The 14,972-nt window shown below is 43.9% G+C and overlaps 3 protein-coding genes across 3 annotated transcripts; 1 reads left to right on the forward strand and 2 right to left on the reverse strand.

Annotated features, from left to right (window-relative positions):
* Positions 1-317: 317 nt before the first annotated feature.
* Positions 318-6,992, reverse strand: LOC135679552 (alkylbase DNA glycosidase-like protein mag2). Its single transcript, XM_065193425.1, has 2 exons — positions 5,860-6,992; positions 318-593 (listed from the first exon to the last, which is right to left on the reverse strand). The coding sequence occupies exons 1-2, from the start codon at positions 6,881-6,883 to the stop codon at positions 571-573; spliced, it is 1,047 nt and encodes a 348-aa protein (XP_065049497.1). The 5' UTR covers positions 6,884-6,992; the 3' UTR covers positions 318-570.
* Positions 6,993-7,578: 586 nt separating this feature from the next.
* LOC135679553 (GATA transcription factor 19-like) lies at positions 7,579-9,131 on the reverse strand. The gene is made up of 2 exons (XM_065193426.1): positions 8,261-9,131; positions 7,579-8,189 (listed from the first exon to the last, which is right to left on the reverse strand). The coding sequence occupies exons 1-2, from the start codon at positions 8,714-8,716 to the stop codon at positions 7,875-7,877; spliced, it is 771 nt and encodes a 256-aa protein (XP_065049498.1). The 5' UTR covers positions 8,717-9,131; the 3' UTR covers positions 7,579-7,874.
* Positions 9,132-13,088: 3,957 nt separating this feature from the next.
* LOC135679554 (scopoletin glucosyltransferase-like) lies at positions 13,089-14,733 on the forward strand. Its single transcript, XM_065193427.1, has one exon. It carries the CDS (start codon positions 13,185-13,187, stop codon positions 14,640-14,642), a length of 1,458 nt encoding a protein of 485 aa, XP_065049499.1. The 5' UTR covers positions 13,089-13,184; the 3' UTR covers positions 14,643-14,733.
* The last annotated feature ends 239 nt before the right edge of the window (positions 14,734-14,972 follow it).

The following is a 14,972-nucleotide window of genomic DNA, read 5'->3' on the forward strand; positions in this document are numbered from 1 at the left end:
TGCATCCTATCCAATCCATTCTTGCCTGACTCAAGTACTTAACTTTCCACAAAAATAATCACATCACACTTCAATCGCATGAGCTAATTGCATGCCCCAAGAAATGTAGTCTACTGCCCCAGCTTGATTGCACAGGAAACACAGTGATAAGCCCCAGATCTCTATATACCAATACCCAACAAGCAGTAATAAGAAACACCATCATCTGCCATGTCTCTGATGTTTTGTTTCATCAATGTGGTTTATAGTGAGTGAATGACCTTTCAGATATTTGATTTAGACAAACCAATGGGTTTTCTTTTAAGCACAGCACTAGCTTCAGGATAATTTACCTCTATATTTGAGTAAGCAGTTTCAAATTGAAACTTCAGAATTTGTCCCAATGGAGTTTCTCTTCTATCCTCCAAATAAAAACCTAGAAACATTTTTTTCATTTTCAAATGTAGCTTTCTTCCGCTGTTTTGGAATCTAAGTAATTTACAAATCATCTTCCAAATTATGAAACCTGGTGGCCAAATGCAAGATATTGGATAAGCTGTGTCCAAAGTTCCCTCTGCGGAGCAATCGTTGTCATGGTATACCATTAAGTAGACCTGTCATCAGCAAAAAGCAGATAAGAGCTTAGAAATTATGATCATAGTAGTTGCAAAACGAGAAACTGCATGCTCAATCTCTAGTCTTGTTAGTCTAAATCAACCATATCATTAACCAATGTGTCAGAATGGTTCAGCCATGAGATATAAACTTGCAATCGTGGTAGTTTCCATTTTCCCTGGGTTTGTGACTATCCTTTATTTGGTGCATCATTTATCTAATCATACAGGTAGCAAACTCTAACAGAAGCGAAATGTTCTGCAGTTTTACTATTCCCCTATGCAACTACTACTACTAAATTCATTCATCAGTCATGTTAGAAGGCAGGTAGCAACAGTAATAGCTAAGGAAATAATTTTTGCATGTTAAGAAACGTAAAGCTTCGTAGACTGTGAAACATGTCAATCAAGGAGAAAAACTATGATCCAATGCCTTATTGCACCTGCTGAACTTGATAAAGGAATATATCTTCCCAACACCAAGATTGATCTGAAACTGTTTTATCTTTTCAATTTTGTAGCTGCAAAATAGACATGATAAAGACTTCACAAAAGTACTATAGTCATCTGTATATTCAACCATAGTTATCAGAATCGAACTTTGACCCAACCAAACTTTGATTCACCGAATTACTGGCCGGCCCAACGAATCAACTGATTGTATCATAGATTTAATAAAATGTATTTTTAAATCACGCACAAATTAGTTTTAATTTTCAATTATTTTGTTTCTTTCTATTTTCTATTTTCTTCTTTTCTTCATCTTCATCTTCTTCTTCTTCTTCTTCTTCTTCTTCTTCTTCTCTCTCTCTCTCTCTCTCTCTCTCTCTCCTCTTTACCTTTTTCCCTTTCATTCTTGTCTCCCTTTGTTCCTTTGGTTTTATCTATTCATTCTTGCTCTTTTTCTTTCTCCCTTCCTTTGCTCTTATCCTTACTCCTCTCCTCGTTCTCCTTTCCTTCTTCTATTCCTTTTCTCTTTCACCTCCACACCAAAACCAGCTGCGAATACGCAGGACAGCAACAGACGAGAGGATAGCAATTGAAAACAATCACAAGGGTTACTTCTATACATTATATGATGCGGAAGTAGTTGCCAGCCATACAAATGCACTCCTGGGGTTGATATTACTGAAAGAACCTAATTATTGATTCAAATTGATTTAACAAAGCTATTATTGTCTTTTATGTATATTACAAAACCTTCCCCAGGTTTCATTAGGAGAACCAGCCAAGCTAGCTGTTCCAACCTGGCTTTTTGACTTATCCAATCTATTGACATAACATGATCGGCCTTCTAGCTAGTTCACAGTTTTTGGGATTAACCCGCAGTTCACTTCGGTTTTGATAACTATGATTTGGACATAAACAGCCTTCATCTACCTGAACCATCATATCCTTAGCCAGAACATACATACATAAGTACTTGCAACCAATTCATCTTCTCATAGAAAGATATGCCCAAGATCTTGTGCCTAGAGTCTCAGAGACACTACAGAGTATGCTTCCAACAGATCTGGTGGCAACTTTTCATGGGCAACAAGTATTCATCATATTAAAAAATCTACGGGTGATTCTTTCAGCAGGCAAGTCATCGATGCAATAATATATCCTTTATTGAGGGAATTGATGAAATCATATACTAAATGTTGCTAATAAGAGTCACTAGTTTGATGATGGCAGTGAGCTTACAAATCAATTTTTTTTTTTGAAAGTACACGCATATAAGAAATGAACACCTTCTCTAGTTGCTATTTCTTATTAATAAAGTATATTCATGATTACAGAAGCATGCTGTGCATCATAAAATTCCCTCCAAATGAAGGTGTCATTTCTACCATCAGCAGTCAAATATCACACAAGATAGCAGTTAAAATATTGTGGTACACGACTACAAGTCCAATCATGAATCCTTGAAGGGAAAGAATACAAAGTTTTCTTATATTCGGTTCCCAGTAGTTGGTCCAACAGGTTCAAAAAACCTTTAAGCAAACTAAAACTGGAAACCAGATTATATATTGATGGCTCAATAATTCAGTTTGGACAGGAGATTGCTCGCCATAAATCCTCTCTTTTTTTTTGTCTATGTGATCACATGGTTTCACCATTATCAGAAAGAAGAGCAAAATCACAAACCATTTTACCTTAAAAAAATAAAGTTATTACTAAAAAGTATAAAGGTTATACAAAGGTCTGTGTAGATATAGGATGAAACATACATTCAAGAAAGGTACTGGCACATGTCATTATGCCAATTCATGCCAAGATGTGAGAACATATGGCCAAGCCAATTATGACCTATGCTGACCATCATTTCTTTTCTATATGGTCAATATGCCCCCATTCCTGTAAGTTCTTTTAGATGATCAGCATTGCTCCCATGTCCATATAATGAAAATCCTTGTGTCAAACTACCCTCTACATCAATGAATGTCATTGCTTGTCAAACCATCCCCTATGGCTAGTTCAATATGGCAAGAGACCTAACCTTTCCATTTTCTGATAATATCAAATTCAGAAGCATAACAAACATTGAAGGGAAAATGGTTGATATGCCAAAAGCACACCTAGTCAAGCAAAGTCATCTGAATCCCAATAAGAGAATAAGGGCAGCTATTTATTGAAAGAAAAAACTGAGTAATGAAACAACAAATAGTGATACTCAGAGCAGGTAAATGAGCAAAATAGTGCTTAAGAAAAGTCAACATGATTAACAACTAATCAACAAGTGCAAAAATAATAATCATTTGCATCATATAACTGACTTGGAAGAGCTAACTGTGGATGCCAATGGAAGCAAAACTAGCAGAAAATTGGTTCAAGAACAAAGTTGAATGGCAAAAAAGAAGATCAGCAAAGTTAATCGGTTTGAAATAAACAGTCATGGAGTTTCAAGTAATAACAAAGGGCAGGCAAATAAGGAAACAAACTAATGAAAGCAGGCCACATTGGAGCGATTTGATCAACAGATTAGAATAACTGAATACACCATAAGCACTGTAGTTTAAACGTATATAACCATGTCCGTGACCTACTTTCATCAGCTCTACCTCATAATCAAACTTTGCATAAAATTGCACTGCTTGCATTACCACTTCATTGAAAACTGGACAGCATTTAAGTAGGGAGCCTAGTATACCATTCCGAGAAAGCCCATCTGTGGAGTAAAGCATGGACAGACTGTTCGTAAAACTAAGGGAAACTAGACAGCTCTTTTGCTTTTCAAAATTTGGATAATCTATTTATTCCTTGTTCTTGATGCACAAACTACCGTATAAGAAAAATCATCATACCTAATGTATTGAAAAGAAATTATCATGCTGATGCAAAAGAAAATTATTGGGCTATTATAAAGTCGATAAAAGCATGAAGTGGAAGCACATCATGTAGCAGAAAGATAGTAATCAATTGAGAAGTAGGCACGTGGTGTACCACGCAGTCAAATATGTGATGTAAGGGAAATGAAAAAACTCACCTCGATATGTGTTATTGCAGTAGAAATTCAAATAGTATGCAGAAAACATTAGACAGAAATATCAAATGGATAATAATTAAGGTGTCATATGCCCGAAATTACATATTAAATTTCTGAAGTCAGCAGAAGCACTATTTTTTTATTGCCAACAGTGTATTACAAATTTTCATGCCTTACCATTCATAGAGGATCTGACAAAATTATATATCAAAGTTCCAGTTATAGAAACAAAAGAGCTTTCTTTTCTACACACCCACAAATTTTTTATATATTCATACATAAATATAACCATAATGACTAGAATGAAAATTTTCAAATGGGCATTCCCGAAACTAAACGATAATGGCTGCAAGAAACAGAGTCTACATAATTGTTTCGAAATGAAAGCAAAGATACAATTTTAAATTGCCGAACCAAATATCTATACATCCAAAGAGACAAAACCAGAAAAGTCATTCACTGATGCAAGGGCATCTTTGGAAAAAGTATATAGAAAAAGCTCTTTCTTCGAGTGAACTTCCCACTGATGATGACCAAGACATCACATGTTTGGAAAGAAAAAATGGCTTAAGGCAACATAGAAGGCCAAATTTCCGTTAGTCATTTGGATTCATTTGAGTAATTGGTGGGTTATTCTTTGAGACATTGTGATATCTTCTTGATATTGTTAATGGCTAAGACTAATAAATCAAATGATTCTTCTATAAGCAGGGGAAAAAAAATTGCTACAGGTTAACATAAAGAACAAGAACAAGCATGTTACAGATCAAACAAATACATGCATAAATACATGTTACATACATTATCCCAGATACCATTTCATAAAACACAAACTACATTCTTGGTAGCAATTTAAGATGCCAAATCTAGGAAAGAATTTTATAACTGGATTTATCTTAAAAAGAAGGCCACTATGGTAAACAAGTTAACATCCATGCTCATGAAATCAATGTTGGTAAAAGATCAGCGTTGCCAACCCCAAATAGTCGGGACATTACAGCTTGTTTTTATTGTTATTGTTGTAAAATTTTAACAAGAAAAAAGAAATTTACAATGTGTTCGAACAGTCGCAACAGAGTAGCAATACATGTCAAGTAATAGTAGTGTGACAATTAAGAACAATTAAACGTTTGCTGGACTAGGAAAAAATGGCAAGAAGAATAGCTACATCACTAATTGCAACTTCAAATAAGAAGATACCAGATGAGCAGAAATGTAATGGTATTAAAGCAATGCCTGAGCATTGATTCACTCTAAATCATGTGGAAAGAAAGAAAAAAATTCAAGAGATGTTCTAATTCTTCTGATATATTATAATCATGATATACTGTTTAACTAAAAAAGTGTCAACCAATGATGGTGAATAGGTTCTTGAGCGGTGATAAAGCAAGCAAATATCTATCCTGAGCACCAGGTAGGCTATCATGGGGCCCAGTAATTTGCAGTTCTAGCTATACGTACAAGAAATTGTTATCCGTCCTAGTAACAAAGGACAATCTAGTACAAGGCCTATAATTCAAAAACTGCAAATGAGTCTGAACAAAAAATAACACTCGCGATTGTTCGCCATACTTAAATGAAAGGCCAATCTATTAATCACAGATGGAAGCTACAAAAGCAGCGTTTTTGGAAATTTCGAGTAAACGAGCAGTACAATGTGGGCATTCTATCAGGCATTAACAAAGCAGAAAATTCAAGAACAAAGAGCAGCACAGCCAATTAGATGTTAAAGAGAAAGAAGAACAAAACATCCTATTTCAACAAGCGAGCTGCAGATATAAATCTAGGCAGTACCAGTAGGCGAGATGGACTTCACCCAAGATTGTGGAAGCATCTGAAATGAGTCGATCATCTGCTGTTGTTGTTGTTGCTGCTGCTGCTGCTGCGCATCTCCCACTCCTACTGGACCAATGTTCAGTGGTCCGGCGGAGGAGGATGCCAAGTTGGGGTTGCTCTTGGCCTCAACCAGGCGCCACATGTACCAGGAGCCGACAGATCTATACGGCTTCCACCGCTCGCAAAGTTGCTCCATTTGCGAGGGCCGTGGGACGTCATCGAGGCCGTAGAGCATCTGCACGCCCTTGCGAACACCGAGATCTCCAACGGGGAGGACGTCGGGGCGGTGCAAGCAGAACATCATGAACATGTGGACGGACCAGGCGCCGATGCCCTTGACCATTGTCAGCATGGAGAACAGGGACTTGTCGTCCATGGCGACGATTGTTGCGTCGGAGAGTATGCCGCCATGGTATTTGCGCGCGAGATCATGGAGGTAGGAGGCCTTGCGTTCGGAGACGCCGATCTGGCGGAGCTGATGCGGGGTGAGGGAGAGGACGACGTCGGGGACCACGCCGGCCTCCCCGCCGCAGAGGGCGAGGAAGCGGGCATAGATGGAGGCCGCGGCTTTGATGGCGAGCTGCTGGTAGAGGATGCTGCGGGCGAGGGAATGGAAGGGCGTGAGGAGGCACTGGAACGTCGGGGAATCGTGGGCATCGATGACGCGTGCTAGGATGGGATCGGTAGCGCGGAGATGGCGAAGCGCGGAGGCGATCTCGCCATCTGCCGAGAGAGGGCGGGGGATCACGCGGACAGCGAGGCGGTTGCCAGCGGCGGGGTTCTTACCGGGCGCGTCGTCGGCGGCCGAAGCGCAAGAAGAAGAGAGCTTCCGGATCTTTCGAGGGCGGAAAGGGATCTTGGAGGCGGTGGTTGTGGCAGCGGCAGCAGCCGCGGAGTTGTCAGCAGACGATGCGGCGGTGCCAGCGGGGGAGGAGGAAGAAGGGGCGAAGTGGAGGGTATGGGAGAGGGTTTCTTCGCCCATGGAAGCGAGGATCTGTATGGGTTCGGCGATTGACGGACGGTGGTGCTGCGGAAAGAGGTCGGGCTGCGGCCACAGGCGTTGGGCCTGTCCCAGAATAGGAGAAACAATAAATAAAATTATATTATAAATTAAACAATAAATAACGTGACCGAGACCCAGTTTTCTGCTTCCATAAATACCTCGTACCACGACTCAACTCACGAGCCAAACCGCTCCACCATCTCGGGCCCTTTATCTACGCACGTCGGTCTGTCTTCCTGGTTTCTGCGGTACCATAAGCCGGGTCGTGAACCGGCATCTCTCGTTTGTCGACCAACGGTGAGAGACGAACACACTGTCATCAGTGATGGTATCGGGACGACCGGGTTCAATACCACCTGATTCGGGTTCGGATCCGGTCCGGGCTCATTGAGCAAAAGGACACTATTTGGGTTTAACATCAACCATAATCCGATCCGACGTAATCTCCTTGAGCTTAATCCGTCTCATATCTGAATTGGACTCGGGTCTTCTTGCCCGGGTCAAGACATGACTTCAATCAAACTCCAACCCTCGCCCATCTTTACGGACGATTAATGAGTCTTACCACGTACACAATAAACAGTTAGCGCCATTTAAGATGATGATAGGAACACATCAGAAAAGCTTTGTAATGCCTTCGTTACACAATCCGATCGAGGCTTATAGCACTCAACTTGTGAAATCAGGTTTAACTTAACTTCTTTGTTACTCTCGTCCTCCCGTCGTGACTTGCTTTGATGCGCGAATTAGCGTTGTTTCAGCAGCAACAACATCGAGAAAAAGAAACAAAAAGTACAATAATCCGATAATAAACCAGAATAAAATTCATGGTTCATGAACTAATAAAAGCAAGAGCTAATTAACATTTGTTGTTGTTGCTGTTGCTGACTTGACTGTTGGGGAGATGTAGTATAGATTTTAAGGCCGCTACTATGTGGCTTTCGATCGATCACTTCGGAAACTTCCGCTTTTAATTGTATTGGAATAGGCTGGGCCTGTCGCGGACAGGAAACTGAGGCGAAGGAGCGACGTTGAACTGCCAGGAGAGGTAGGGTGCTTCTCCATGGTCCGCCATCTCGTCGTACATGGCGATGGATGAGTTGGTCTTCATCGTGGACGAAGCGTAGCAACTCCATGGTGACTGCTGCTGTCGATGGTATCCGTAGCCAATCCCCTGGTCCCCTGCTGTCGCTGTCACCGACGGCGACGACGACGGTGGCACCGACGACGCCGCCGCACGCCTCTCTTCTTTCTTGTAGCGAATGCCGCACGCGTTACACAACGACTGCATGGATTCCATCGAGTCAAATATAATGGGTTGCCAGAGGTAAAAGCTGTGAAGACAGCGAGTCGTACCTTGGGACCTCGTGGTCCATTCCGCCACAGTGGAGTCGAGGTCGTATCGCAGTTGGCGCACCTACGAGCTAAGAGAAGCGGGTCGCCGCCCAAGCTGGAGCCGTTGGCATCTCCACCACTGGACGCAGTTGAGCCCATGGATGAGTTCTTCTTGGACTGGGATATGATATCCCAGCGGAAGCTAGACATGCACGACGTCCGCTGGATCTGGTTAAACGAGGCGGAGGGCTTGCTCTCGGTTTGGCGCGTGGAAGGGGTCCCAAGCGACAGGGTGCAATCAACCAAGGACGGAGAGGAGGAAGTGGAGTGTGTGGCATCAAAGTCTTCATCCACGGAATGCTTTCCGGCGATCGGGAAGAGAAAAGAAAACGATGCGCCGCCGCCACCGCACCCGCTGTAGACGAACCCACAGGAGCACGGGTACGCGCTGCACTGGTGACCGCACTGGTGCAACATGGCTCGGGACTCTGGAGCAGCTGAAGCCAAGAGGAAGAACGCTCAAGCTAAGAGTGTGGACTGCGAAGAGGGGTTGAGGAGAGAAGGCTGTTCTGCTCTTTTAAAAACGGAACACGGCACGTACGACTACGCCTGTGGGGATGACTAGCATCGGGATGGGGAAAGAGGAGGCCAACTACTACGAGATACAAAGTGGTCTATATGGATGCAGTGTGTGTGTGGTTTTGTAGCAATGGTAATGTGTATCTGGGCCAGCAGACAAGGCACAGCAGGCTTAATGGAGCATATTGATGATGCTTTGGGACAAAAACAATGCTACTAACAACGTGTGGGAACTCGAGAAATGGGAGATCGGGGTTTGTCGGTTTTCAAGCAGATCAAGTGTGTTAAACAATACTTGTCGATGTGGATGAGTATATTTATGGCTGGTGATGAATAGATAATGCTGGTTTTATATTGGTTGGGGGGGCGGGGGGGTGGGGGAAGGGAGGATGGAGAAGGGCAGTCGGCAGCAGCAGTACGATGGCGTCGTCTTGTGATGGAGATAGAGACGATGAGATTCTCCGGGATGGGTGCGATTGCAGTGTGGTGTATCGCGTCCACCGATTCAGCTGTATTACTTCAACACTCCTCGTCACTCTCAGTAGATGGGTGGCTTGGGCTTGGCGCGTGTACTATCTATGTTTTTTCTTCTCTCTCTTCATCTTGTCTCTCTGGGCTAATCTACTCTTCCACCTCGGTATTGGGAGCGAGGGAGAGAGAGAGAGAGCCAAGTTGGCGTTGTGGCTTGTTCCTCCGCACTGCTTCTTATACAACAACGACATACGACTGGTCTAACAAGACGATGTAGCATGGCGCAACGGAGGTGGTGCACAGGTAAGAGGACGGGCGAGGAGGCTTGTGGCGCAGCAAACAATGCAGGTCAGAGGAGACCGATCGGGTTGGTCATTGGGCGGTCAAAAGAGGCCACGTGACTCGAGGAACAGTCTTCCATGTAATCTCACACTTCGCCGATCACGAGGCACCCTCCATGACAGATTAGAACAAAAACACAAACAAAGACCAACTGCACCGGCCTTTGATCATTTTCTTTATCGCCCTCCCATCAACAGCTCGCTCACGTGACGTTCTCTACGTAAGGGAATGTGTACAGTGAGAAAGAAGATGCAGAGAAAGAAAAAGAAAAAGAAGGGAAAACAAAATAAAAAGAAGATATAGGGTGGAAATAGTAGCATGGGATGGCTGCCGTCATCATTACCGACGCTTCAAAAGGGGCAGAGCAGAATCACCGGTCCAAGACCGGGCTGGAAGATCCCGTCTTTTGACACCAATCAAAGAGAGAGCGGCCACCTCCATGTCGTCCCTATCCGTCTACATGTCCAATAAAGTCGTAAACAGTAAACAGTGAAAGCTGGGGGGGGGGGGGGGAGAGGGGGGGAGGAGGGGGAACGCATTCCGTGCAGCTAATCATTCCCACCCTCCCGCTAACGTTCGGTCTTCGTGAGCTGTTACTTGCTGCGCCCCTTTGTTCCCCAAGTCAAAGGGAGGCTCAGGTGAAAAGAGAAAGTGAAAGCAGGTGGAGCCCATCAGTCTCCCCTCCGTAGCACAGGCCAGGCCTGCCCGGCCCCACCCTGATCGACTGGTCTACTGTCCCCAACACCAGCCAGCACACGGGCCCCGCGGCAGCTGCCACAGGGGTTATGCCCACCTGCAGCGTTGAATCGAGAGCGAGATCGCATGCATTCCGTCGAACAGGTGATCCGCATCAGGAGATCGTCGTCAAAAGGCTTGCCCCGACACATCCAGACACGTCTGGAGATTGGAGTTACATTGCTCAGAAAATGAGAGAGAGAGAGAGAGAGAGAGAGGCATCTTTTGGAAAGCGGAGAGTCGCCAAAAACGATCGGTCTCTTACTGCGTCTGTGCCTACAAAATCCAATCGTCGCGAACAACGAGCTGGCGGCGTCCCCGAGAAAGAGAAAGGGCAAAACTTGGAACCGAGTAAAAGATAACATGGATTCAAACATAATACCGTCTCTGTTTCCGATCGCGCTGTCGCGTCTTGAGAACTGAGATCTCTTCCTTTCTTGACCAAGGCGTGCATCTGCTGTCCGCATCGGGTCACGCAACGGGCGGATTCAGCGACGAGAGGACGCCACCTGTCCGTCACGGTTCTCGTTGTCGAGTACTGCAGCATGAGGTGTTGTGGGTGGGCGTGGCGAGACGGGGGATTTAGGCGGCTGGGATCGGTTGTAACTCGAGATGCGGAGCTGTGATCCACGCCAACTGGCGTAGCTTTGTACACGGAGACCCTGGTGATGTGACGCATCTGGTGTGGTCCCCAAGCGCAAGGCTTTTAACACTGGGCCCAAACCGAGATTGACCGACAGCTCGGACCGCGAGGAGATTAGGGCTGGCCATGCTTCCGTGTACTCACTCCTTCTGCCACGTTTCATGTTTCTGTTTCGAGAGCCATGTCGTGTACGATCCCATAAATGTGGTTCCCGTAAGGACGCCACGTATATAATAGAAAATAGTAATTAACATATATAATAGAAGTTTAAGTTGTCAAAAATATTGAGATGAATGCATTCAATTATTAGAAAAAATAAAAAAAATATTTTCTATTCATAAATTATTATATATTATTTTGATAAAAGATAAAAAAAAAATATATTAATATTAATGATATAAAGAGAGATGGAAAAAGATCTAAAAGAATTTTAATATAAACTATTGATAAAAATAAATATTTTTATTTTAACTAAGTATATAATTTTTTGTAGGCCTCAATGGCAATAAATGATCCATAAAATCGATCATAAATAATTAGGATTTATGATTTTATTGTTATCGTTATAGTAATTGACATTTAGCATAAAGTATTTGGAAATATATACTTAGTTATATTATATCTTATGCACATCAATCTAATATAAAAATATTTAAATAAATATTTTACTCTAAAATATTCTTTATTAAATCATCATATAAAAACTTCATCGTAGTAATTAAGATAAATTATTGTTAACTCAAAAATCTCCAAGAAACCAATTCAACCTCGATTTTCTTATATAGGTGGGTATTAAATGGGACATTCCAAACCCTAATATAGGCTTAAACCAAATTGGATTGATGCAATAATTAAACAAATCATTAGGTAAATCATCAACATCACTCCTACAATTAGGTAAATGGACGTTTAATTGGACAATTAAAGCAACCGAAAATCCTTTCAAAGTAGTCATCACAAACAAAACATTGTAGTCAAAGTAAATACGTGTGATAGAATAAGAGCAAGAAAAAACAACACAGTTATTACATGCTCAAATAAAAAAATTAATAAATCCAGTATATTCCGTGATATACTATGATACGGACGAATATAGTAAATTAGTGCTTACTTGTGTAACACCCCACATAGTCTTGGATAATAACTATAGCTTATATGGGTCTGATGAGTGTATTATGTTAACTCCTACTTAAGCATTTTGATCCGTTTTAAAGGATCAAAATGAAGTTATTGACTAGTTGACTCATGGATCGTGTCAACTTACTTGCTTGTACACATGAGCCGAGACTCAACCAGACCACAGACCACATGAACGTTTCAGCTTGGCCCAATGTGGTCCGCTCTTGAAGTTGAACTCGAGCCTTAATGTCCTGTAGAAACCAAGGCCATTTGAACGCACGAAATCTCAAACTAAAGATAAGTTTGATGAGCGATATATCTATGTATATAGGTGTGACTCTCTCTCTCTTTGTCTCCAGTGACTTCTTCATATGATATCATCAATATTTGTCCTCGTAAAGAATTTTAAGACTGATATATGTTGTCTTCTATCAGAGTAAGATCAACATGATTATATTGTGCTATAGTGATTGTTGTATTAGATCCTTTAACTTGACCAAAAGAACACTCTATTGGGTATTATCTTGATACTAAAAGGAAGGTGTATAACTTAATAATCGATAAAGATTATATACGTAGATAATCCGATGACATCTCATCAGGGTGACAAATCACAACGAAATAATAATGACGATTCTAAGTACACTCAACTTTGCAAATGAACTAAGAATTTCTAGTGCTAGCATAAACTTTTACACAATATAACATTGTCTTTCACAAACCATCTGACTCATTATATGTTTAGTGAAGTAGGTGCCAACTTAAAATGATAAGCTTGTTTAAGTGGACGTGAAGTTGGAGGCCAGTATAAAATGATAGAGCTGTCTGTTTCACTATGATATCATGAAGCATTCATTAAAATAGGATGTTAATATCATAATCAACGTAAGCAGTGACGACAGATGCCTAATGCATTATCTTCACGGCAAGGTAAAAGACTGGCTCAATGGCTACCGACCACCACTCGTTTGTATACGTTCATCCTGCACGATTAATACTACAGAAGAACCTGCGTTGTTTGGTCGCCTGGTGTCTGCCATCTCCAAGAGCTTCCGAATGTCTCAGGACTTACACATACTGTTCTTCCCCTTCTTGGCCCCGGGCCACAGCATCCCCATGGTTGACATGGCTAAGCTCTTCTCCTCTCGTGGAGTCAAGTCCACCATCCTCACCACCACCGCCAACGCCCCCCTCATACAGCCTACCGTCGACCGGGCCAACCAGTCCGGCCATCGCCACCCCATCACCACATCCGTCATCCGCTTCCCTGCGGCAGCGGCCGGCCTCCCCGACGGCTGCGAGAACGCCACCCATGTCACCACCGAGGAAGCAAAACTCAAGTTCCTCCAGGCCGTCGCCATGCTCCGCCAGCCCTTTGAACAAGCCCTCAGACGTCATAACCCCGACGCCGTCATCACCGACTTCTTCTTGCCGTGGAGCGTCGACGTGACGCTGGAACTCGGCCTGCCGTGTCTCGTGTTTCAAGGCATCAGCTTATTCGCGCTATGCGCGTACCAAAGCATCAAACGCCACAAGCCGCTGGAATCTCTCCCGAGCGACGCGGAGTCCTTCGTCGTGCCCGGCCTCCCCCACCGCATCGAGATGCTGAGGTCGCAACAGAGGGGCTCTAGTGAGGCGCCGTCGGTGCTGGAATTTCACCGCCAAGTCGGGGAGGCCGTGCAGAAGAGCGACGGCGTGATGGTGAATAGCTTTCAGGAGCTGGAGCCCGAGTACGCGGAGCACTACCGGAACGTGGACGGTAAGAAGGCATGGCACGTCGGGCCCGTCTCTCTCTGCAACAAGGATGTGCTGGAGAAGTTCGAGAGGGGAGACGAGACTTCCATCGACTTCAATAAGTGCATGGATTGGCTCGACGCTAAAGCCCGCGGCTCGGTTATATACGTCTGTTTCGGAAGCATCAGCCAGTTTTCCACGGCTCAGCTAAGGGAAATAGCGATCGGTCTCGAGGCCGCCGACAAACCATTCGTCTGGGTGGTCCGAGAAGTCGGCGGGGATGGAGCAGAGTGGCTGCCGGAAGGGTACGAGGAGCGGGTGGTGGGAGCAGGGAAGGGGCTGATCATAAGAGGCTGGGCGCCCCAAACCCTGATCTTGGACCATCCCGCCGTGGGGGGATTCCTGACGCACTGCGGATGGAACTCTTGCCTAGAGGGCGTCAGCGCGGGCGTCCCCATGGCCACTTGGCCGCTCTTCGCTGAGCAATTCTTTAACGAGAAGCTGATCGTGGAGGTGCTGGGGATCGGAATCGGCGTTGGGGTTAAGGAGTTCGCGGAGAGGGAGCACGAACAAAAGAGGAAGGTGGTGATGGCGGAGGCTATCGCTAAGACGGTGGCGAGGCTGATGGGCGGAGGGGAGGAAGCAGAGGGCATGAGGAGGAGGGCGAGGGAGCTCGGTGAGATGGCGGCCAAGGCCGTGGAGGTTGGTGGGTCTTCTTATGTGCAGATGGGCGATCTCATCGAGGAGTTGATCGATCGAAGGAACGCAGAAGGGCTCTAAAACACGTTTGAAGCCATGCTTTCGAACAGAGATCATCGATGGGTGCTTTTACAATATATTTTAGGAAATAAAATGCCTTTTATTTCTCAAAGGCTATATATCTTATTACTTATAATAAAAAATATATAATATAATTTAAATACAATAATATTATCATTCAATGGATAATATGCTTTGATTTTATGAGGTTTACGTCTCATTTGACGCAGTCCAATCTGATACGGACAATAATAGAAGGGGCCGAAAAGGACTCGTGGGGTGACTCCGCCTTGACGAAGTCATGAAACTAAGCGCTCACCGGCACCGCCTCTCCGTGCCGCTCGCTCCACC

This window comes from Musa acuminata, chromosome BXJ1-7 (assembly GCF_036884655.1).
Source record: "Musa acuminata AAA Group cultivar baxijiao chromosome BXJ1-7, Cavendish_Baxijiao_AAA, whole genome shotgun sequence".
Lineage (NCBI taxonomy): Eukaryota > Viridiplantae > Streptophyta > Magnoliopsida > Zingiberales > Musaceae > Musa > Musa acuminata.

Excerpts from the sequence above, each read along its gene's own strand:
- LOC135679552 (XM_065193425.1), bottom strand. The coding sequence starts at position 6,883 with ATGGGCGAAGAAACCCTCTCCCATACCCTCCACTTCGCCCCTTCTTCC. Across the intron at positions 594-5,859 it reads GAAGTCCATCTCGCCTACTG|GTCTACTTAATGGTATACCA; the intron begins GTACTGCCTAGA and ends TGCTGATGACAG.
- LOC135679553 (XM_065193426.1), bottom strand. The coding sequence starts at position 8,716 with ATGTTGCACCAGTGCGGTCACCAGTGCAGCGCGTACCCGTGCTCCTGT. Across the intron at positions 8,190-8,260 it reads ATGGACCACGAGGTCCCAAG|TCGTTGTGTAACGCGTGCGG; the intron begins GTACGACTCGCT and ends GAATCCATGCAG.
- LOC135679554 (XM_065193427.1), top strand. The coding sequence starts at position 13,185 with ATGTCTCAGGACTTACACATACTGTTCTTCCCCTTCTTGGCCCCGGGC.